The sequence below is a fragment of the Pholcus phalangioides genome, unplaced genomic scaffold (assembly GCF_987345545.1).
Source record: "Pholcus phalangioides strain wild (caught in Gottingen) unplaced genomic scaffold, Ppha-v1.0 ptg000009l_1, whole genome shotgun sequence".
Classification (NCBI taxonomy): domain Eukaryota; kingdom Metazoa; phylum Arthropoda; class Arachnida; order Araneae; family Pholcidae; genus Pholcus; species Pholcus phalangioides.
In genome coordinates, this window is record NW_028301602.1 from 50,619,900 (window position 1) to 50,646,290 (window position 26,391).

Here is a 26,391-nt window from a genome sequence, read left to right on the forward strand (position 1 = left end):
ATTCGAATAACTTATTTGACATTACACACGCTAATGCTTTGGAAATTAAAGAAATTGAAGAAGACAGAAAATTTTCACTGAGTCAAAGAGAGCCGGGAACAGAGGGACAAACAGATCTTTGGGATAGGGACGGTTCTTATTTAAAGTCTCAAGAAACATTCCAGAATCTGTGTTGTTAATGACACAACCGAAACAGGGTTGAAATTGATGCAAGATTTTAATGGGCTTTTAACTGCGGATGAAGAGCAAAGACAATTTCTTCTCCAGTGTGCCGAAGACCACAGAAAGCAGTACCCTTACTGAAAGAAGGCTACTCTTAAACGAAAATGTATTTAAATATATTATTAAAAAAAGTGAATTTTTTGTTTCATATGCCCTTTTAAAGATGCCATTCCATAACTTCATAGCAAAATCATACAATTTCTTAATATGAGTTATAATTAAACATTTTCAAATGCATAATCTTCATTCAATCAAGCTCGATGAGGCACGGCTTAATCTTTATATATTGAAGAAATATTTGGTATACTCTCACATTATGGTAAACGGAAAAAAATTGAAGGGTAGGCATTTAAAAAATGTTAAATAAATTTTTCACCATTATAATAAGGGTCACCTCACCGTAATATACAACAGGGTTTAAGCTGGATGAAAAATTTCTTGTGCAAAAAAGCGAAAATGGGAGGGGGGGGGGAGAGCTTTAGCAAAATGCTACAATGCTAATGTAATGATTGATGGTTGGATGTCTACTCGTTTCGTAGCTCCTGTATGCATTTTTGCGAAAGTGGCTGCTGCTACTTTCACATTCTGCAAAAAATGCAACCGTAGCTTAAACCCTGATATACAGTATATATTAACTAATTATTATACAGAATATAACTAATAAATATAAGCAACTAAAATGTGTACTTAATAACTGGAGGGGGGGGGGGGGAAAGGAATTAGGATACCTTTGATGAAAATAAATTTGCGTTTTTATTTTTTTATTTTTTTTATTTAGAAAACATTTATTCCATACAATCACTCTTGCAGCACGATTAGATATGGAGTTGAGTTACTTAAATCAATTTTCAAATTATTTTTAACTGTAAATAAATTTTCAGAATTAAAAATTTTGCTTGGGGGACGGTATTTAAGCACTTTCCCTTACTAACAAAAAATTTTAATTCAGTAGTATAACTAGTTTTAGGTTTTTTTTATATTCATTCCTAAATATTTTATTGGTAAAGAAAAGAGCTGCAAAGAAATCCCTCGACACTGAGGAATGAACTAATGTAAAACAAATATATAATTCATTTGAGCACATATACGATATTTACTAATAAATCAGTCCATAATTTCTCTGATTTTTCATTTCAGAATACCTGAGCTTCAATAATAAATTTAAAGTTAATGATTCTGATGATCATCTTCTGATTCATATAAATCCTTTTGAGCAATTCCCAGCGGGAATGATTTTCCTCTTTCCCCCCCCCCCCCCAACGGTCCACAACTGTGGTTTACCACCATTTAACTTCCACATATTTCACATTTTAATATGGAAGCTATGTCAAATTTGTATTAGCCTTGCAATTCATAAAAAATAATATTTTGCGCACTTTCATCTCGGATTTTGCGACCCTTCTTGGTGCCTGGAGCGGCACCCCATGTGAGTAACGTATCCCAAGAGCCGTTTCTGCCTCGTGGCAACAGAATTTTCTTTCAAAGGAAAGCCAACTGAAAGTTGGAAAACTTCAGAAAATCAAATTTAGTCTACCACCACTGCGCGCATTAGCTGCCTAGTAGGTCCAAAACCCAGATTTTTGTGACTTGAAACTCACTACCTCATAGCGGCTTGATGACTGGATATTTATGATAGTTTTTTTTTTTCAGATTTCGTTTTTTTTTTTTCTCAAACGATCTCGGAAAATTGTATTACGATTCGAACGGCCGATTCTTCAAGAAATCGCATTTGTAATCTCGTGGAAGCGAATTAACGCTGTAAATACGCTATCTCTGACGTGGGTGGGTAACTGCGAACGTACCGTAATTTCCGATATATACCAGCAGGAGGAAAACCCTCAGAAATAGGAGAATTCAGTATAATAGCCGCTCTCATTCCGGGCCGCAACTTGATATTTCGTTAGCCTCATTCATTTTTAAGATCACGAGACCTTATCGTGATCATGACAGACGGTGAGGACGGGGGGAAATAAAATAAGTTGGTACTCACAGGTTTTCTCCCACTCCGTACTTTTTTTTTCTTAAAACTCGGAAAGTACACATCCCACGGGAAGCGTGAACAAAATTCTTATGCATCCTTTTCTGAAATTCCTGGTATTTGACGCACAATAGCACGTCGGCGGCATCTCCGCTGAGGGAAAGATTATCATCGAATAAAGGGTTCAAACAAAAGGTTGTTTTTTGCATATAGGCTCTTGGGGGTGCGCTCAATTAGTAACACTTCTGATTCGGATCTGCCCTGGAACCTTTATTCTTATAAATTGGACTGATAACTGCAGATTTCCAAGAGCATGGGATAGATCCGTAGTCATAGAAGGATGTGAAGATGGAGCTAAGCAGAGAAGATATCGGGTCTGAAAGACGTTTGTAGAAACAACTGGGTATTCCGTCAGGACCCGGAGATGATCGACCAGGAAGAGAAGCAATAATGGCTTTTATCGTCTGAGTGTTGAACATGTCATGAAAGAAGGGATGATCATTCATAAGGCCATGATAACGATGGTCGTAACCGGAACTGAAATTATATGAACCAGAAAATATTTCCGCAAAAACGTTTGCTTTCTCATAATCTTCCGTTATCGTGGTGCCATTCACAGTTAGCGTTGGTATGTCCCGGGATACACGAAGTCTACTGGGGACATCTCAGTGGAAAAAGTTCCGATAACGATTTTTACAGAGGTTGAGGAGATGTAAACTCTTTCTCTTGGACGTAATTTGCATAGTTCCTAGCCATGACCTTGTATTGTTCTTTAGTGGTTTGACTATGTATTGATCTATATTGATGCCAAGCATGCAATTTCCTATTGTTTAGCATTCGTAAAACCTTATCTTTTTTTCTAAATCTCATTTGACGGGGAACATGTTCACGAGACCGCAGAAGTAGAGCTGGCAAAGCTCTACTTCTTCATACTTTGGTTTTCCTGGTAAAATGATTTTATTTTCCCTCCCTGATGTCCACCACTCTGATCTGTCTCCATTTAACTGTCACATATTTTTACATATCGGAGCTATGTGAGATTTGTTTTGGAGAAACTTAATATTGTGCTTATGTGTTCGTGCCCAGCATTTCACGTGTTTTGTGTTCTGGAGGTGGTGCTATCTATCTATCTAGCACCGCAACTAGATACTTTCTCGAACAGGGCAAGCACACATTTTGGCACACCTATGTAATGTAGAAGCTGTTATAAAGAGTGAATTTTGTGCCCCCCCCCCTCTACTCCAGAGCACGGACACTAGACTCACCTGTCCCTCCCACGTCGGTCTGTGTGATTGCTGTGGCAACCAGCAGTTTTTTCAAAGGAATAATCAACTCAAAATTTTAAAATTTCAGAAAATCAAATTTTTAGCTTATTTCCATTACACAATCGTGGGTTCCAAACCTAGATTTTCACTAAAAACAAAATTTGTGGGGGGTATAAGGGGTTTTATCTCTCCCTCTGAAGATCAAAAATTAAAAATATTTTTGATCTTCAAAGTGGGAGAAAAGGCTAGATGACAAAACTAGATATTCAAGGTAGTTTTTGTATGTATATATATATAGATAGATTCATTTTTTTCCACGATCTGTGGAAAGTTTTACAGTGTGAATGGACGTTCTAATCCTTTACGATTTAAAAAATATATATAAAATGCGCATTCGCAATATTGTGGGAACAAGGCAAATTTACACCATATAGGCACCTATCTTCTAATGTACTGTAAATAGAAAGTACCGTAGTTTACAGTATATAACCAGAAGGAAGAAAATCCACGGGAATAAAAACTCAAATTGACAATCACACCCCTCATTCAGGGAAGCAACTAGATATCCCTCATCTTATTCTTCAACAACTCGCGTGTATATCAATACAGTACAGTGTACAAAGTGGTAAAACGAGTTTTTCAAGGTTGCGCGATCATGATAGACGGTAAAAAGAAGAAAGGGAAAAAAGTGTTGGGGATGTTTTTCTCTTTTTTTTTTTCTTAGAGCTAGAGAAGGATATAAAAAAAAAATTTTATGCGTCCTTTTCAGAAATTCCAGGTATTTGACGCTTTATAGCACGCCAATGGCATCTCTGGGTTATATATTATTTGATGGCTGTACAACGCTACAATGCAATAGCTAGTTGTACAATGCTAAAATTGAATTATGTCATATAGAAAGGACGATATGGAATGCAAGGTAATGCTGACACTCTGTCACGGTTGCCATTGAGAGTGGAGATGGGACGAATAGTGATTTTGCGGAATATCTGCTTTCTTAAAATTGATCACAATTAAAAAATAAAATTGGTGCTTCTAATTGAAAATTAAATTATTGCTCATTTCAAATGATTGATATTGAATTTTATTTATGTGATTTATTATTTAAACCTTGGTTTCAAGTGGTTTTTTTTTGTAAAAAAAAATCCAATGAATGTGGCCAAAATATAATTTTCCCCCCTTGAAAAATACCATTGATTCATTATTAGACGAAATGTTTAATTCTTACATTTTCTATTCTTGTTGTACATTCTGACAGTATATCTTTAAATGGTTTAAGATGGTATAAGAGTTAAAAAGTTGGTAAGAATATATTTTTTCATTTAAAAGTGGTGTAGTTATTTAGTTACGAGCTGTATAAAAATTTTTCATTCTCATCAATTTTTTAACTTACAGCTACATTCTGATGCTCTATCCAGCTGCCCCTAAAGGACAAAGAGCAGTGTACTAGTAGTTACATTGCCTGAAACATTTTAATTTTCCTTCCATAAGAAGCAGCACATTTCATACAGTATATCACCACCAGGTTTCAGGGTATGAAAAAATTGATTTAAAAAAATTGATTTATTTAAATTTTAATTGGATTTTTTCGATTAAAATTAACTGGCTGCTTGTTGATTAAAACAAATTGTGTTAATCATTGGGAATGCATATTTTCATATCACCTAACTGCTTTTTTTTTTTCTAATTGCTGAAATTTAGTTCAGCATTAATGAATAAACTACAAACAAAAAATATGAACAAAAATCAGTGTTAATGTTACACGAAAGGTGATTGACTCCAAATTAACTTCATGGATTGACATTTTTCTTGTAGAAAGTGCTTTTATTCATAAAGGCTTCCCGTCCCATTAAAGTGAATTTGTGGTGGCAACGCAGTATCACACGTATAATGCAGGCATCTCAATTCACTCAGCATACAACCAAGGCCATTCATCAACAAAATAAAACAAATTCTATTGATAAGATTGTTTCTTGCACAATTGATGGATGTGTTTTCGACTTGCATAATGTTGCGTAATAGTGTACACATATATACTGAATGGGACCCAACATGAACGATAGGCTACTTTAAAATTTCGTCAGAGCAGGGCAAATGCCCCAAATGGGCAAAAAACTGTCGGGCGGCAATGGTTTTCGATCCTCAACAATCACTTTCGAAACGTTTACTTTGGTTACCGTGGTTCCTTAGCAATGCGTTTCAGTGTTGAAATTGCCAACTTTACTGTAGAAATGCGGAAATTTAGTAGGGTGTTTTCTGCCACATCAATAATTTTAAAAACTGCATTGAATTCTCGATTATTGAGTTTGCTTAGAGGTATACGAAGCCCAAGAGATAAAATATAAAGCAATTTGCCGGACCTACTTTTGAGTTGGATATTCATGCAGTAACATTGATTTCAACTTTTTATTTATATTTTCTTGAGCATGAAAAATGTCTCGGTATTCAACTGTATAAATTCATGTAGTTTAGGATGCTTTTTAAAATTAGTTATTGGCCCGTGAGAAGTACATCGAAAAAATTCCACAATTTTAATTGAGCATTTCTGGAAGCTGAAACAGGCAGATGTGGATAAGTTGAAGTTTTAGGGGGGGGGGGGGAAATTGAAATCGTCCCTTCAAAAAGGAAAAAAAAAAAAATATTCATTTCTCTCTCTCTACGTTTCTTTCAATCTAGATTTGTTTCTTTCAAGAGTCACGCAAGAAGTCACCATATTGGTTAAGATGGAGATGAATATACACATATTATGGTGGAGGTATATTTTAAAAGGAATTGGAGGGGGCTCATGCCATCTCATCTGTTCTCTTACACTTGTCGTATTATATACACATAATACAAAAAACAAACTAAATGAGAATCCCATTGTTAAATATAAAATATCCATTGGAGCAAATCATCTCGCTTAATACCTTATTGGTGAGCAAATGGGTTTTATAACTTGTGGACCAGAAGCCAGCATCAATTTTATTGGGTTGAGATCACTCGCTTGGTGGATTTGATGAAAATATACAAAATAGAAATATTGTGTGGGGGAATATATACAATTATGGACCACCCGTGCCATCTCGCTTAGCACCTTATTCGGTGAGCAACATGAACACTGCAATATGAGTATGCACATGTGTTGTGGGCATGAAATGCATGAACTTAAAGAAAAATATACATATGCATACATTTATATATATAAACTGCCAAGTTGAGTCTTATCTCTCTGAACCTATTTTCGTGAGTACTGTAGATTAGTTTAAATGGGGGGATTGTCTGGAGAGAGCCTTAGCCAAGGATCAGCTTTGGTCTTGTTTTGGTTGAGAATTATAACCACTGAGAAAAATTACCTGTTATATTTTTTAAATTTTCTGATCTGTCCAAAATTTCATTACAAATAAATTTATTCTATGCAGCATCTGTTAATACACCACTTATTTATTCTCACCTAAAAATTTCATTGAAGGCTGTATAAATCCAGGTTTTTAAAGAGTATTTCCAGTCAAAGCAGAGATGGCGAAATATTGTTTTGTTCGTTTAGATCAGTGATTCCCAACATGGGTGTTAACTCCCCCTTGGGGGCAATGGAATGTTCCAGGGGGGCAGTAGAAGCTACGGGTATAACATAGGATCCTATGGGTTAGATTGCGTTGGGGGGGGGGGAGGCGATAGAAGAAAAAAATTTCTGAAGAAGGGGGCGATGGGACAGGAAAGGTAGGTAAACTATGGTTTGACGAATGCATATGTTTGTCTGTACTTGTATATAAGCAGTTAAAGAAATTTCGAAGGTCAACAATCATCTTGAATTGGCGGATATATAAAATCATTCCATAGTTTTTCCTTCACCTTTTATGCTATGCTTTATTCAAATTGTATATTTTATAACATAGTTTCCCAACTTTTCATGTCCCATCGTCCCCTTCAGAAATTTTTTTCATTCATTGCCCCCCACGCAATCTAGCCGATAGGATCCTATATTATACCCATAGCTTCTACCACACCCCCAGAACTTTCCATCGCCCCAAGGGAGCGTTGCCCACATTGGGAATCACTGTCTCGTAACAAAAAAACGTTATATATTGTCCAAAGTAATTTTGTAGAGTAGAAAATTATTTTACAATCATTAAGTATTTATTCTTTATATGACAGTGTCACTTTTTAAACATTAAATGCAATTAATGTGTGTATTTCCAGTGGGAATTTTTACATGGAAAAGCAATATTTGAGGTTTTTGATGTGACAGTTTAAACCGTCAAAAACTGTCATACGTGAAAAACCTGGCAACCCTGCTCTGAAGCAGTGGGATTTTAGAAAGAAAAAAACCTTTGAAATGTATAAGTAGATGATGCTGTACTTTGTCAGTAGTATAATCTATTTTGTGCAACCACATAATTTCTGCACTTAACAGCATGAGTGTGTGGATAGCAGGGATGGACAAATTTCAGGCACCAGGTTGTCATGGTAATTAAAAAATCAGTTATGATGCCTAAAATTTTATATGCATAATTTCTAAATTAAAATGCAAGTATGATACAATTTTTTTTTGATTTCGTAATAATGCATCCTCCAAAAAAGGGAATGGGTCATTAAGTCCCGTAAAAATAAAAAATTATTCATGACTGCTTTTCTTAAAGGAAAAACATGCTTTGCTCCTAGCAAAGTTGACTGGCACTTAAATTTTTTTTTTCGATGATCGATAGCACAACTTTTATGAAGATGCAGATTGCAACATCAGCAAAACAGCTGCTGAAGAGCCATTTTGACAATAATGGGATGACACAACACCTGAACACTACAATAACCAATGCAACTTTTGGCTTTGGGGATAGCTTAAAATGTTATGTGCAGTGGTCGGATTGTAAACTTTGTTGAATTGAAATCGTATCCATATCATTACCATGACATACTCTGATCTGTTGTTGAGCAAGCATTTTTGCACTTCTACCTCACAGCCTAAACACAGTGGGAAAAATATTTACTTTTTCTTCTGTAAGTTATAGTTTGTTTAAATGGTTTTCATTTTTGCGGTTTCCATAAATTATGAAATTGTGCGATGCTAATTAAGTTATTATTTTGCCGTCTATCATTCCTATTCTGTGAGCCAATTTCCCATGTGTTGGATAAGTACAGTGTCTCCCAATTTATACATTAAAGTATTTTTCTCCTTTTGCCATACAAAATTCCATTGCTAAATTTATTGCTTCTTGGTGTGTTTCGACGTTACCCTCACTCTGGTGTTTCTCTGACCATTCGACACTCAATGGACTAACCGACCAACTGTCAGAAACATCTCCAAACTGTCTCCAATTTCACTGTAATCCTGCTGACGTTTTACTAGGATGCAAATGATGTGATAGATGTTTTCTGGGTTATCACAAAAAATTATGAGATGATTCCGATTGTTGATTTAGTGAATTGTTGTTTCAGAAAAATTATCTTACTGTGATGACCAAGTATCTGAAAGTTATTATATTGAGAATGCGAGCTTTAATATTTAATAACATGTTTTTTTATAATGAACAAACTGGTTTGTTCCATTGTCATCTGTTTAATGAATAATACTGGATATAATATAACAATTGAATCAGGAAATGCAAAATGAATGTTGCACTGTGTGCCCAAAAATCCAATTAAAAAGTTGTAGCCCTAGAAGTATGTCTCTGGAATCAATAGTTTGCCACTAAAAATAACATATGCTTTGCTACTTATGCACCCTGTATATTCATGCTCGCTTCTACCTTATTGCTGTAGAATTCAATTTTGAGTTTCATGTTTTCCCTATCTTAGAAATTTGCCCTGGCATAACCTCTTTCAAAGAAACGGATATACACACCACACAATAAAATATAATCAGTAAATTTTTAATTTCAGGAAAATTCCAATTAATATAATTTTTTTTTAATTATTTTTATGTGTACTAGATTTATACAGAAATATTCTGCAAAAGGGCCAAATAGGCTGATAATGAATAGGAGCTGAATATTCGTCCCATTTCTAGTTGAGAGAATAAGTTATACGCTTAAAGCTTCATTTTTTTTTTAAATGATGGATGTGCTTTTCAAAAATAGGATGTGTAAGGTTCAGGAGTAAAAGAAGTGGAGTAAGGCTGAAGTGAAAAGAGATGGAAGAAGGCTTGGGAGAAAGAAAAGACAAGAAAAGAAAAGATGAGACATTCTAGTAACGAAGGGGTTGTTTTCGTACTAAAGTGTGGACTTGAAGAGAGAGACATGATGGTTTTCCTTGTTTATTTAGAAAATAAGAATAAAGTAAAGTGTTTTATGTTCTTTGATGTCGCAACCCCAGTTGTTTCACCCTGAAATCACATTAAAAGCATTGCAAAGGACCCACATTTGACAAGAAGGGAAAGTTTTGCTGGGAACAAAGATCATCGTCCGCTTGTGTAGGTTCTCAACGTTTCGGTGAGAATTTTATCTGACTGTCATTGCATCTTGCTCTGTTGCTCAAATCCACGTAGCATATCTGTCAAGAGCTCAATTGACATACAGCGGTACACCATCCCATGCCGTCTTGAAGGCCAGGTATTCCTTCTGTTATATTGACAATGATTCAAAACACAGTGAACCTCATGTTTTAAAAAGTGCCAAAGCTCGTCAGTGTACTCTGGCAGTGGATAATAAAAGACAAAACAGTTTCACTCTAAGTGAAAAAAAAATGTCTACAGCCGGTGTAGTCGATTTGGCGACGACTTTTTCTAAATTGCTAATATAGCGGCTCCCACACTTCTCTGGCTGTTGTACACGTTTTCAGGAAGTCGAAGTCCATTTCATCTAGGCTCTGCATTATGTGCAACTGTGTGTCACCTATGACTTTGTCATGGACAAAGTCGCCTTTGGATTCACGAAATTCCTCAGCTTCGGCAAATGACAAACCTCCATTTTCCTTTAGAGAGAGGTATATATATTTTCTCTTCCTTTACAAAATTCAAAAGTTTATGGGTCATGGAAACAATAGCGTCTTGGAAATGTTTCATCTTGTCTAATTTTTTTGACACTGCAATCTGTTGATCAGAAATCTCACTTCCATGAGGCATGTGGTTTTACTTACATCAAACGATAATGCAGTGAAGTGACCTGGAGCCAATCACCTCTTGTGATTCACAAATGCAAGGTGAAGCAGAGTTTAATGCCCAATATGATCAGCATAATAATTAAATTAATATAAAGTAAAATGAATACATATTGCTTATGCATGTGTAAAAAAAATGTACTCTCCACTAGTACAAACATGAAATGACCACAAAATGAACCAATTGGTGGTATAACATATGCAGTCATCAAGGTTGACGAGATATCTCAACAAAAACCTTGTCAGCCCTGCTTTAAATTGATGAGAATGATGCTATGTATGTACTATCTTCCAAAAAGGTGCATGTACAGTTTTTCTAACACTTTTTTTCTTCTAATTCAAACAGTTTGAAGGTGGTCTTGTTATTACATCTACGATCATCAGTGGAATCTACAACTTGGCTGAAACAGTGAAAAAAGCTCCGGTTGTGACACCAGTAAGCCAATATAACCTTTTTACAAATTATTATAAAGTGAAATATTTATGTATGTATATGTAGAGATTTGAAATTTGTGTATAAGAGATAGTACTCAAAAAATTATCTGAGATTACATAATCATGTATAAAAGATATATGGATGTGTGAAAAAATAAGAGGGAGGGAAAGAGACCTAATTAAAAACTTATTTCTAATCTGGAAGAAAAAAAAAGTTGCATCCTTTTCAGCCCTAAAGCTTGTTTCCCCCACTTCTTTGATTTAGTTTTCTTGGCTGTTTTGGGCATTAGTGTTAGCCAACAGTCTAGAATTTTTTTTGTGGCATAATGTTTGTGTCAGTATATCGCTTTTTAGGGGGTGTGAATATATATTTCTTTGTGATTAAGGGTTAAGTATTCAGTGTCTACCAACACAGGAAAGTCACATAATTTGAGTGGTCACAGATTTTTTTGATTTTCCAGACATCTCTTTTTTCGATTTCCCTCTTCTTCCCCCCCCCCCTAAAATCTAGGCTTTAAAGAAGCTGTGGTATTCAGTATTTTGTCTCGCAGGTTCTGTTTGTTCTTTTTTTTTTGCTCGAGAACATTGCCAATATGTATCCACCTTACATTGGGTCAGACATTATATGGGTGAGGCAAAAGAAAGCTATTTAGATTGGATGACCAAAAAACTTTTCTTCCTTTTTTTCTCTGGTCCTTTCAACATCTGTAATATTCCCCTCCCCCCAAAGCGTTGTTCTCAGGGTCATGTGATAATTCCTAGAGGAGGAGGGACGGACTGTAATAGACCATGGCAGTAGGAACCAACAATATTGGTTTTCCATGGAAAGGACATGATCTTTCCCCACATCATGGAGCAGGGCAGGATATTTGGTGGGTACACAAGCCTTAGTTTTCACTGAGGTGAGGGGGCTCTGTAGTAGATTTATAGCATGAAAAAACAATGATGGTGATTGTCCCGGGCCTTAGGGCTGCAGCCCTATCAGCCCCATTCTTGTGGCCACGGCTGGTCTTGACCTAGTTGCACCTGGTGCAAAAACAGTGGTCAGCGCCCCCTCTTCCCCAGGCTCGGATTCAGAATGATGTGTCGGAGGACAGTATACCCATACGACGAAATCGTACAGTATACCAATGTGACAGAACAAGAGAGTTCTAGAGAAGACGGACATCAGACTCGTTTGTCATTGTGTTGCGACATAACTTTTAGGCTGAATTTAAAGGAGTACCACAGTGCTTCCAAAAGTGTGCGTCTGGGCTCCTAGGAGCGGTGTGGCGTGCTCAAAATATGGATTTGTGTGCACATAACCTATGCTTCCAAGTGGTTCTTTTGTGTGGTGAAAAAAACTTCTAAACTTCTTCGGAAGCAGCAGACAAACCCTTATTTCCCATTTATCTTGTGTATGCCCATGCCATAGCTGCCAAGTCTCCCGAATTTTTCGGGAATCTCCCGAATTTTAGCTTCATCGCTCGACCTCCCGAAAAGTTCTTAAATCTCCCGAATTTTTACGAAAATCACAAAAATCCCTAATTGTCCCTTAAAATTCCCTACTTCATTAAAAAAAATCCCCGCTTATAAAAACAATCCCTAAGGAATTTCTTGTGGGGCATGAAGCCTCTTTTTTTTCCCGTTTCGAAATGACGTCACACGTCGTAAATGGGGAAATTCCCTTTTTAAGGAAGTTTTACAAACCCTCTGATGGTAACAAGAAAGTTGTTTGTCTTATCGTGCAGGGAAATGGCTTAGCAGCCAATAGTCCTGGATAATAATTGAAGATTATAGTCACGCGCATGTGGTCAAAATTTCTTTTGTTATAACGTGCGATATAACAAAACACGAATACTGATAAGCAAAAACATACTTAATCAATTTTAAAGATACTTATTTCGATGAATTTCCTTTCATCAAACGTTCCAGAAGAGGGCCGACTTTTCCTTTTTGTACAAGTTGTGTTACGGACATAAACATCGGGCATGGAAAGACTGCCATCATCACTCGTGAAATGAAAAAAAAAACCATCAAGCAAGTGTCACAAAAAGTCAGTGTTATTCAAAAATTGACGGTGTTTTCCATCATCTTCGGATGATTTTGGGGTCATTCGCGCAGAATGTTTGTTCACAGCGTTTCTGATTGAACACAATATTTATTTTTACATCACTGAAGTTTTGGCCTCCAATTTCACTTGTTTTTTGCGTAGGAATTTTATTTCCAAGGGTTTAACTTCCATGTGTGTAAAATCCCTATTTTAATTTGACTTCAGTAGGGATTTTATTCCCTACGCTTTAACTTTTATGTTTGGAAAATCCCTATTTTATTTGGAAAAATCCCTATTGTATTTATTAGGGAATGGTTTTAGCATAAAATACGGGTTTGCGCGAAAATCTCCCGAATTTTCATTTTCAAAAGTTGGCAGCTATGCCATGCCTTCCAATCAAGAATAAGAATGCTGCGGGATTCCAAAGGTTGATAAACACTGGTCAAGTTTTTCCACATCTTGCAGTAGGGCCACTAAGCTGAGATCTTTTTTGCAGGTTCAGGTACAATTTTTCATGGCCCCGTATAGTGAAATTATAGTGTGAAAACAAAAATTAGAATTAACTCATTTAGAGTTTCTGGGCTGGATCAGCCCTTTACTGTGCTTCCCTCCGAATTGGAAAATCGGCTGGAGAAAGTTTGTGCTCTTAGATGTTGATTTTGGCTCTCGTATATAAGAAACATTTCTTCTAATTTTTTTTATTTTACCTGCGTACTTTAATGCAATCAGTAAAGAAATGGGCTCATTAGTGCGCATTCTATTAAGACTGTGTTTTCTTCTGATGCACATTTGTTTCTGGCAATGAGCCTAGATTCTGACGACAAACTGCCGATTTCGAAAGTTGGCACCGATCATTGAATCGACTGAACAAACTGTTTGATCAATCACGCCTTGCTCCATACAATGTCGTTCGGGTCTTTTGCTCTTTTTTGAGCCCACTATTGCTATGCATCGCAGTGCAACGCTGCTGTTGTGCACACGGCTTAATATTGATCAATACTGTGTTCAGTAGTTTCGCATTTGCAGGACATGTTTTGAATGAACGCGGGTGAGCCCACGGAGCTTGCTTTGGAAAGTTTTGTAGCAGGTAGCAAAACAATTCCGATACAATAAAAGCATTGAGGGGGTCTAGGCTTGCCAGATGTCCGTATATACAACTCGCAAGGGTGTTTGCAGGAATGGATTGCATTGAATATTCAGGATAACCTGAGGGCTTAGATGATTTCGCAAAGTTGATTGTCGCCATCGTTGGGGGATACGGGGGAAGGGCAATGAAGACAATTGCCCCCACCCCCAGATTAAAAAAGTATTGCCGTAGGCAAAGGAGCAAAAGATGGACCAGGTCCTCCACCTTGTTAGGAAAACTACCTGTATCCACTTATGCTTTTTGGGGGGGGGGGATGGAGGAGGCTTATACGGCTTTAGCCCTTAAGGGTCCAGTTTCTATGGGGTGTTGTATTTAAATCAACTTTAAATTTGAACATTTTTAAATATTCGAAACAACATTCAGGTCTTTTTTTAATTTACTTGTGCCTTATCCTTTCATTAAGACCCTTTATTTTATTAACCCAAACCCCTGTAGGTAGTTGCTACTCAGTTTGGGAACAGTTGATGTAAATAATAAAAATCTAATCTAATAAAATAAGTCATGCTGATATTAGTCCATCATGGCTCATTTTGTCGAATGCAGGACTCCCACTTTGTCCTACTTTTTTTAATAAAATCCTTTCAACGAAATTTGTATACTTGATTTTAATTGAGAAGGGAATCATGGACATAATGCCAAATAATACAGATTTAGTAGATTGCAATTAATGATTCTGCCAAAGCAGAAATTGTATTGTTTTTAAGTTTATTTGGGGGGTAAAGTGTATGTGGACCATTTTTGGTGGTTTAGTAATTTTTCATTTGTTTGCTTTGAGGTTTCTATGAGTAGAGTAGTCATTATGAATTTCTGTCCGGTTGAAAATTTTTTTTTTTTCTATTTACTATTTCATGGTCTTGGACAGTAATTAACATTCATCATTTAAAATTATAGTGCGCATTTTGTGCATAGGTGAAACAACAGTTTGCATAACAAAGCAGTTGGGTACATAGACCTATTCTAGGTTTTGTGATACCTAATAGCATTCAATTTTCTTCTGTATTTTTAAGGCATGAAAAGGCACAAACAACATTTACAATGCTCAAGTAAAGAGCTAGAAATGAAAGCACTTCATTTGGCAAAAACAATTACACTGGCATTGACCACTAAAATTTAAACAAATCCTTTTTAACAGGGATGGACAACGCAGTAAAACCATCTGGTCCACCTTGACTTATTTATATCGACCTTGTAATTTACACATTTTGCTTTTGGAAGTTGTATCGAAAGAGCGTCATTCTTAGAAACATACATATCTTCAATGGCATACGCAAAAGGGGGTTTGGGGTGACGGAAGACTCCCGAAAATAAAAAGAATTTAATAAACATGTGAAATTTATATATATATAAATTTCACATTCTTTTTTTGGTAATATTTTCTGTTCTCCTCTATGTATGTATTACAGAGATGCTATTGACGCGTCAAATACCTGGAATTTCGGAAAAGGACGCATAAAGATTTTGTTCGCGCATCTTTCTCTAGTTCATCTATCATGATCGTGCGACCTTGAAAACTGGTTTCACCACTACGTACACTGTACTGTATTGATATACACACGGGTTATTGAAAAATAAGATGAGGGTTATCTAGTTGCTTCCCTGAATAAGGGGTGTAATTGTCAATTTTTTAGTTTATATTTCCCTGCGAATTTTCTCCCTTCTGGTCACGTACTGGAAATTACAGTACTTTCTATTTACGGTACTATTTGCTGACATTCAAAGGTAGTGTCTATACGGCGTAAATTTACCTTGTTCCTACAATATTACAAATGCACATTTTGTATATATTTTTTAAATCGTAAAGGATTAGAACGTTCATTCAAACTGTAAAACTTTCCACAGATCGGGGAAAAAAACTAGTCTGTATAAACTCTACCTTGAATATCTATAGTTTTGTCATCTAGCTGCTATGTAGTAGTCCACGTTTCACATGTGAAAATCATGGGTGTGTAGGCAGAATCGGCTTTTGGAGGCGCACAAGGATCTAATTCTTCACAGAAAGTTTCGGTCATTAACACTCAAGCAATTTTAAATTAGCAGATAGTATAAAATAAATTATTTTATTACAATATTTTAATTCTCTACAAAAATACCCTTAATTTTCGATTTCGGAGGGGAAGAGGCCCTTTATAACCCCCAAATTTTGCTTTTGGTAAAAATCTGGGTTTGGAACCCATAATTGCGCAATGGTAATCGGCTAAAAATATGATTTTTCTAAGGCTTTTAAATTTTAAGTTGGCTATTCCTTTTAAAAAACTTCTGGTTCCCACGGTGATCACACAGACCTACAATACAAATATGTATACATTAAATTTCAAATGCACACATTACCAGTTTGGAGGATAGATGCAAAGCCGGAAGGGGAGGGACAGGCGGATCTTGTGTTCGTGGCTCTGGACTAGAGGGGGGCACCAAATTTACCCTTCATATAACTGCTTTTTCGACATTACATGGGTGTGCTTGCCCCGTTTGAGAAAGTATGTAGTTGCGGCGCTAGATAGAAATGGCACCACCTCCAGAACACAAAACATGCTAAATGCTGGACACACACGTGTAAGCACACTTAAGTGTCTTCAACTCAAATCTGACATAGCTCCCATATGTAAAAATATGTGGCAGTTAAATGGCGACAGATCAAAGTGTTGGACCATCAGGGAGGGAAAATAAAATCATTTCACCAGGAAAACCAAAGTATGAATAGGGAATCAGAAGATAAGTGTCTGAGAGAAGAGGGAATCTAATTTGCTTCCTAATTTGAATCTAATAAGATTTTTTCAACGAAATGTAAAATCAATCAGAAGGGAATTTATAGATTGATTTATTAGTAAATATATAAATTTGTGCCTCCAACTGTTAATTAAACTGGATCCTGCTTATAACAGTTTTTTAAAAACTGTCATAAAAAATGTAAATAGGAAAACACTTTAAACTGGAAATCTTAATGAGAATTACTTATTGTTAGGACCACGAAAATATGTTGTACTAAGTGGAAAAAGTTCTAAATGGGAGAAACGTTATAAGAAGGATCAGCTGTATATTTAGATTTATTACATGTTTAACTGTTTTAGATTTATTACATGTTCGGAATCTATACGTTAAATTCTCAGCGCTAATGAGTTTCTTTGCAAGCTTTTCCTACTAGTAGACAATGAAAGGAAATGAACCTTTGGATAGAGCAAATGTTTTTAGAAATGAATAATACTTGATTCACACAGATACCGTCTTCTCCTACCCAGAACATGGCCCAGCGCTCAGTCTCAACGAAGAAATATAAGCCAGGTGATCAAAGACCTGGGGCATGCTGGAAGAAAATTCATAGATACCAGTGAATTATAGGGGGTCATAATTTTTTTAAAGATAATTTTTTTTTTGAGAGGGACCCTGTTTAACTCAAAGGACCCAGATTTTGTTAATAACCCTTGTCCCGGGACCCAGATAAATTACAGTATAGTGGCATCTCTGTATATATATTTTCTGAGGAGAGCATAAAAGAATTACCCGTGGTTGCCAAGACTTTATTTTGCCAAAATGTTTTTTTGTAACCAAGACATTTGTCATTTTGCTTTGACTTGAGTCAATCTTATAGGATACTGAAATAGTGTGCTATGGGAAAAAAAACTAATTTTAAAATTTTTGAAAAAAAATAATTATTTTTTTAATAAAATTTAATAAAATTTTTTTATTATGCCATGATAATGTTCTCTAGGGGGGGGAGCACCCTCCCCATCCTACTTTTTCTAATTTTTAGAGTGGGAGCCCTGAGAATGAGAAAAGGTCACTAAAAAGTCCTAGAAAAGTCGTCAAATTTTGCTTTTGGTATTTGGTAGACACCCTGGTATTTTATATTACTTTATTTTTTCGTATAATCTTTTACGTTTATTTTAAACAATTGAATAAAATGTCTTCTAGGTGTTTTTAATTTTCTATCAATTTTTGTCATTCTCTTGTTTTTTAAGTACATTTATATTGTTTCTTATCTAGCTTGAGCAGTATTATTAGTATGCCTCGACCTCGATTAGTGCTGTGGAGGGGTTGCGATAGAAGTTTCCCTGATCTGGGAGATTCTTCAAGTGTGAGGGTTGTGTAGAGAGGGCTAGGTTGGAGCTCGAAGTAGAAACACAGTTCGAGAGAGTTAATGTTTTAGAGATATCTGGAACAATAGTCACAGGTTAACGAAGAAGTAATCTCCACAAACAATGACAGTCTAGAGATGGTTGGTTGTCGATGAGGTGGAAGGGCAGGGACGTCGGATGTCAAAAATGATTGGTGTTGCTCAAAGTATACGAGTCATTGCTCTGTACAGGCCATAATATTTACATTCATGTTCCTCTGACCATACTGCTATGGGGTCGATAGCCATTGCTATCAGATGAAGTGGGAGAGTTCCAATTTCCAGCCCAATATCTATATATATAAAATTGATTTTCTGTCTGTCTGTCTGTCTGTCTGTGTGTGTGTGTGTGTACTCTATGCAAATCTACAATTTTAGATCGATGGTCGCCAAATTTTGCATATATACCAAATGGGACCCGACTTGAACGATAAGCTACTTTAAAATTTCGTCAGCCCCGGGCAAAAAACTGTCCGGCAACAATGGTTTTTGGGCCTCAACAATCACTTTCCGAACGTTTACTTTGGTTACCGTGGTTCCCTAGCGATGAGTTTCAGACGTGTTTATGTCTTTACAATGGTTTGTCACTTCTTTAATGCTGCCAGTTATGTATAATAGTTTATGCCTTTATAATGGTTTGCAACATTTTCAATACTCTCAGTAATGAGGCTTTTTGAATAGACGGCATAATCATCATCAGCATCGCTTTGAGAGTCAGGAAAAGGGTGATCCTCATAGAAATCAGTGCCAAAATTGTCGATTTTACTGTAGAAATGCGGAAATTAGTGGGATTTTCCGCCCCATCAATAATTTTAAAAATTGTATTGAATTCTCGATTTCTGAAATATTCAGTTCACTTAGAGATATACGAAGCCCAGGAGATTAAATATGAAGTAATTAGCCAAACCTATACTTTTGATTTGGATATTCGAGCAATATCATTGATTTCATTTATATCTTCTCAAGTATGAAAATTAATGTCTCCATATTGTCTCTTTTGATATTTATTTGCATAAATTCATGTGGGTTAGGATATTTTAAAATTAGTTATGAGCCCGTAAAAAGTGCATCGAAAAAATTCCGCAGCTTTAACTAAGGATTTTTGGAAGCTGGAACAGACAGATGGATAACTTGAAGTTCGGGGGGGATCGAAATACCTAGTGCTCCTTAAAAAAAGAAAAATATATATTCATTTCTACGTTTCTGTGTAAATCTATGTTTATTTCACGGATCGCGCAGGTCAAACAATTTTACCAAGAAAGCTTGATCTCGTAAACTTATCATTGTGAGCAGCAAACACAGAGGAACAAGATCATAGTGAATGTTTCTAGGTTTTATAAGAGCTGCTGTGTGACATCACATAAATTTACGTGTTTACTATGGGTATTTAAAGTGAAACACCCTCTGGTGGCGACATGTGTAGTCTTCCACAAAAAAAAAAAAAAAAAAAAAAAAAAAAAAATCTTCCCCTATTATTCAAAAATATTTTTATTAGCCTGTGAGAGAATGTAGTTTTGTTTTTATAGTTAGCTTATGACATTCTTTTCTATTTATTGTAGTTGTTCATGATTTGGTACATGGTTGTGCGATTGTTTAATTGATTTTTAGAACGTGTTTTCCATTTGAAATTTCACTTTCTGAAGAGAGGTCATTTATGCAAGAATATATGGTCATTCATATCAGTGGTGTAGCCAGAGGGGGGAGCAGAGGGAGAGAATGCTCCCCCAATCAAAATTCTGCCAACATTGGCGCCTATCTTCCTAAAAATGACTAACAAAGTCTTCAAAAATTGTGACAAAAAACAAGCTTGGAATTTTTTACTGTTGTTCTATGTTGATTTTACTGAGGGTCAATACATGCTTAGAAGGGGGGGGGGGGCTTCTAAGCATGGCCCCCACATGGGGGGCTGACAGGGCTCCAGCCTTGGGGCCCGGGAGTCAGGGGGGTCCGTGGAAAGGTCTTTTTGATTTTTTTTTCTTTCAGATATGTCCCATAGAAAAATAGACAGGACTCTTTAATATCAATCGTATCAATTTGTAGTCGTATGGACGGATATCTTGTGAACTACGTACCTTCTATTCTGATTGAAATTTTTTTAACTATACACATGTACAAGTAAACGAGAGAAAAAATGGAAATGAAGCAAAGAACATTGTACAAACCACCCCCCCCCCCCCCGGGTGGCAGTCGTTCTCCTAGGAAGGAAGGAAAGACATTGAGATGGTCATGGCTACTGACTTCAAGGACACCAGCATTTTGTGTGTCCTCAGGGCTACCACGCGACCCCCTGCTGTTTCAGTTCGTAGAAGGCTACAACGTCTGGATAGAATGAAAATTGGTGTAAACAGACGTCGTATTCCACAGTGAAATTGCCTTTGGGTGCCGATGAAGCACATGAACCCCCCCCCCCCGAACATCCGGGAACGGGGGCCCCGTAGGCTGCATTCTTCACCCCCTCTATAAAGTGAACTAATAGTGGGGAAAAAAAAAGACAAAAATGAGACAAGAATGGTCCAGGCCCCCACTCTCGTGGGCAGGCTATGATAGTGAGACAGCTTTGTTGCGAGCTTTTGTACAAAATACAGTGGATCCCGCATATAATGTTTTCCTCCTTAGTGCGACTTATTTTGCGACTCTCTGGTGCCAACTCTTATTACTGATACTCATCGAGATTTCTCGTTTAAAGCGTTTCCCCGCAAAAAGTGTATACTGAATCACGTGATTTCGCTCACTTCCCCTCTAATAATCCCCTTCCTCTCCCAGTCCGAACAAATCAATGAGTTTTTTTCCCTGCTTCTGAAAAAAAAAAGCTACATCAGCCTTTTTTATTCGCTGTACTGTCTTGAGGACACATCTTCCGTCAAAACTTCTATTCACAGATGACATTTGTTGGACCTATTGAACAGAAAAATATTTACGGTTCGCGTCTGCAAAAATACAGTTGTTCGAAATCTTTTAGTGAAATAGTTGCACTAGTTGGTGTACATAAAGGATTAATTTTTTTCCCACGTGGATGAATCCTACGGTTCTAGCCCAAAAGAATTGGGAAAAAGAATTGAAAATTTTAATATTTTTGTTAAAATTTTTATTTTGAGCACGCACTAAGAGTTAACTATAATAAATCTATGTCCGAACAGTTTGGCCCTGCCTCGAGTCCAGTTGCGATGTTTGTTGAATTGTGTTTCATAAAGTTTAAAAACGCTTATTTTTAATTGGGCATATCTACAAATGACAGAGTAACCTCGTTCATACGTCACTCAGTTATACGACTTTCATGTTTATACGACGTTTAACTTTGGTAGCAATTGGTAACAATACATTTGAAACAACAATACAACAAATAAATTGTAATGTTAAAAAATTCCATTCATTTATTTAACGTAAAACCTCAATTATTCTGCGTTTTCACTTCGACTCAAACTCGGAAACTTTTGAAAACAGAAAAACGTAATTTATATCCATCAAATGTGCACAAAATTTTTTTATGCAGTGAAAAAGCGTTGCTGCAACAGTTCTTGCATATTGTCACCGCAAAAGACATAAATTTTAGGGTGATTGCTGACGTATACGAAAATTGCCAGTGTGATCACTGATGACTAGAGCTCGGATTATATGCAAGTGCATATGCATTTGCATATTTTGGTCTTTTTTAGCATTAATGCATATAAATGCATAAAATCAAAGAATTTTCAGTATAAGTGCATATTTTTGAAGGTTTGTTTAAGCTCACTCAATTCTTTTAAATAATTTTTTGGGTTTTTTTTCACCCCGCACGTGAAATTTATGAAATATTTTAGGAATAATATTAACCGTTTTATTGTAAAGGCTATTTCTAGAGATATGTCAAAGTGTTAAATTTTTTTAGAAATAGTGTCGAAATTCTTTGGTTAATGCTATTTTCGTTATTGAGCAGCTACAAGAAACTGAAAATTGAAAAAATGTTAAAGTAAAAGTATGAAGAAGATATTTGCATATGCGATATATGTAGCTATATGAGGGGATATTTTTTGTAAGTAAATACATACATGCACTAAGAAATAGAAAAGATGCATTTTACAAACACATCATTTTTTGCATTTTTAAGTGTAAATTTTTTGCATTTTTAAGTGTAAATTTTTTGCATTTTTAAGTGTAAATTTTTTGCATTTTTAAGTGTAAATTTTTTGCATTTTTAAGTGTATATTTTTGCATATTTTTAGAGCATATTTTGCCACTTTTTTAGTGCATATAATTCGGGCTCTACTGATGACCATTTAGAGTGGACACTTAGGTGATTTGTTTATTGCCTCTTTCTGAGAATACGCAGATGTGGAGAGTCCCGAAGAAATGGGTTTCAATTGTTTTGACGGCCACATGATCTTTCAGAATGTTTTCTCTCCCTATGTTTTCAACGTTATCCCGAGAGGGTGAGAAAGTTTACTGTAAGCATTTGGGGGGTACAGGTCTGTCGAAAACAGGTACACATGCACGGTAAGTTCTTTCGATCATTTTCTGTAGAACTTTCTTTCGATGTGGTGCTTTGCTTGCTGACGGGGCCGTCTTAAGAGCATCATGGGCCCTGGGCCAATTGATTTTTCTGAGGCCCAACCTGGAGAATTCTCGAAAATTTCAAATAGTTCCCATTTTTGTGAGGAACCTCTTCTTTTGAGGCCTCCGGGCCGTGCTCGGGTAGGTCCATGCGTTCAGACCGCACTGCTTGCTGACGGTGTCAAATCCACCGTTCGTAATGTAGGAAAAACAAAAAACACTCTCTAAAAAAACTGGAAATTTTGGAAGAATTCACCAAGAATTTTAAATTGATAACTAAAGTTCATCTCGCAAACCAGTTGAATATCTTCGTTTCAACTTTTTGAAACGATTATAAAGAAGAGAAACAAACCTCCTGATTGAAAATCATCCAGTGCCAAAAAAAAAGTCCAAGATGGGGAAATTTTCTCAAGTCGAGACAATTTTGTACCCAATGTCGTGCCCCAATGGTAATATGTTGTGCTAAATTTTATTTCTTTAAATGATTTGAAATGTGATTTAATTTTTTCCTCTCAAGAATGAAATGATGTTTTTTAGAACAGAATTGGAATGCAATTAAACACATAAAATTTTATAACATTTTATATGTATATGACGGGGGAATAACTTTTTAAAAAGGCTCAGTTATTCACTTCGACTTTACATATAAAACGTGTTTTATAAAATGTTTTGACTCGGCCTCTTGAACGTCGTATAAAGGACAGTAACAGAATTGTCAAGTTGCTCAGTTGAATAGATGAAGTGAACATAAATATTTAAATTATTTCAGTTCAATTTTTCAGGCCGGTGCTTCAACCAAAAGGCCAATAAAAATAGTTTTCAGTATTATTACTTTAACTCTTCAATTCACTAAATTCAAAAGGAAAAGGAGAGGGGTGACAGCTTCCAAGGTGAACAGACGTGTTTTTTAGTTGCTCCTGACTTCGACAACGTTAGTATTATAACGTTCCGGATTCATCCATAGAGCTAAGGACTTCGGTCATCATACGTAGTTGGGTGCGACCTGCTTCTACAGGGATCCTGGTTGGCTTTCAACATATCTGCATTGCGGAATAACGGTCATCTTCGATCCTGCTTGTGTCATCGCACTCAAATTTGTGAAAACTGTGATTTCCCCCCCCCCCCCAGTGAAATGTCTGCCCTATTTTATTTTTTTTTTAGCCCCTAGTGATTTCTTCTATGGATTGTTCCTGTTTTTTACAAGGTAAGTGGTTATAGTACATGCGAAATATGGGTAAAATATGTTCATTTGCAAGCTCCGAGTTAGATAAGGTTAAGAAATTGTGTTTTCTGGCTTCTGAAGTCTGTGAAAATGATGAATGTATGCTTGAGTTTCAAGAAATATTGTTGTCTTTTGTGAAAAATCAAAAGAGGGTAAGTGACGACCTTTACCACAAAGGTGAGAATTGTAATCTTGCGAGAGAATTTGATATAATAGTTATTTCAGATTATGTGTGCTGGGAAACTGCTGATAAGGCAAATAAGGAGAAAATTTTCGATACTTTCGTAGGTAATGCTATTACCTTTTTTGATTCTCTGAACCTTGAGTCATGTAAGCACAAGCAGTCCGCATCGTTCAAAAAAAGTTTTGGGACTGTATTGACTTCTACCCCTATATCCGATTCGATGGTTAGTGTTTCTTGTAAGAAAAAAAGAAAGAAAAACAGTGTTAAGGGGGAAAAAAGGAGTTCTCTCAAAGGGGAAGCTAAGGCTTCTTCAGATAGTGATAGTAGAGATGAGAAATCACTCGTAGACTCTATTAAAGGGTTAAATAGCACCAAAAAGAGAAGTTCAGGGAAAATTAAGGGACAGAAGGAGTGCAAGAAAATGACTACTCACAGTGACGCTGAAAACGAGGAGCCCGAGCTCTTAAAAGAGCAAAATACAACTAGCAGTGAAAATACTAGTTCCACTTCAAACTCATCAACCTCTAATGGTTCAAATGGATCTACCGATAGTAACACAACGCAAAGTGACACTGATTTAAAAGAATCTGACCATGAAACGTCGGAGATAGATGGTCACAGGGAAAACAGTGTGGGAAATAGATCAATAAATCATATGGGCACACAGGGTATTGATGTGATTACATCCATTGATTTATTAGTGAATAATGATGCCAGTACATCGGGGGAAAAAATTTGTGAGACGCATACTGCGAACACATCAAGAGTTATACATAAAAATTTCAAAATGATTCATGAAATTAGCGAAACGGATGAAGAGGATAGGAATGCTCACAATGACAATAACGATGGGTTTTGTCACAGTTAATCGAGCAAAAAAGAAAAAAACAAGTACTCAAATGAATACTAACAACAATGAAAATGTTGTTAATAAGAATGGTGACAAAAATGTACTGTCGGGTCCAAAGGGAATACCTCCTATCATACTAACTGTTTGGGACAACAAATGGTTGCAAGATTTTGCAGAAATTAAAAAAAAATGTGATATATCGCCACAATTCAAGACAACAGCTAACACGCTGGTATTTCAAGTATATTCTGAAAGTGATTATCGTACTGTAATAAAATTGTTTGATAATAAGGAATATAAATACTATACATACCAAATGCAGAGCGAGCGTACTATAAAATTTGTAATCAGGGGTCTCCCCGCTAATGTCGACACCAAAGAAATTAAAATGGATCTGGAAAAGAAACAATTTCACCCTATTAAAGTGTCCAATATGAAAAATCTCCGAACTGGTAGAGCTCTACCCTTGTTTCTGATCGAAATACCGATTTCTGATAAAAACCTTGCTAACATAACACAAATTGCAGATGTAAATATTGGAATTGAAAGGTATCGAGGTGCTCAGGGTCCCATTCAATGTAGGGCGTTTCAAATGTATGGGCACAGCTCTTATGGATGCAAAAACGCCCCGGTATGTGCTTTTTGTAGTGGTAAACATGAGACAAAAAATTGTAGGGACAAGGGTAACCCAAGGAAAATTAAGTGCTTTCACTGTGGTGGTCCACACACGGCCACATATTCTGGCTGTCCTGAACGACCAAGTGCGAATCAGAATAGAGCTAGAATTTTCTTACCACTGTTACCACCTGATGTAAAAAAGCAACATGAAGCTGAGATACTACCTATAGTGACTAATGAAAATCCACACAAACATGATAACAATGCTGTACAAGCCGAAAACTTACAAGAGACAATAATAATAAGCTCATCAGAAAAACCAAAAACTTGGAATATTGTCAATATTAATGAAAAAACTGATATCATTCAGATTTCTAAGGATTTAGAGAAGCAAAAAATTCTACATAACACCATATATAAAGGTGTACACCCGTTTGCAAAAAAAAAACAAGAATCTGGAGGTAACTACATTAGAACTGACTCTTCAACTCACTGAATTAAACGCGAAAAAATTTTTTCTAAGGTACTTCACCAATTATTGATAACAACTAAACGAGAAAATATTTCTTCTATATCGGAAGCTTCAACAAGCAGTTTCTCTGAGGAAATGAAGAATATTGGCGACAAAAACACATTTGGTGAAGTTGGAAATCAAGGGCGTACAGAATATACACACTCTACGCAAAAACCCACAAATTCAGTACACATGGAGTCGCATTTACAGGATACAGC

The 26,391-nt window shown here is 36.2% G+C and overlaps 1 protein-coding gene across 3 annotated transcripts in view; it reads left to right on the forward strand.

Annotated features, from left to right (window-relative positions):
• Nucleotides 1–26,391, forward strand: part of OstDelta (oligosaccharide transferase delta subunit) — a 329,525-nt gene that overhangs the window by 112,328 nt on the left and 190,806 nt on the right. For all 3 annotated transcript variants that reach the window (XM_089236493.1, XM_089236492.1, XM_089236491.1), the window contains exon 7: nt 10,883–10,972. In XM_089236493.1, the coding sequence (XP_089092619.1) occupies nt 10,883–10,972 (90 nt within the window). The remainder of the gene's footprint in view (nt 1–10,882; nt 10,973–26,391) is intronic.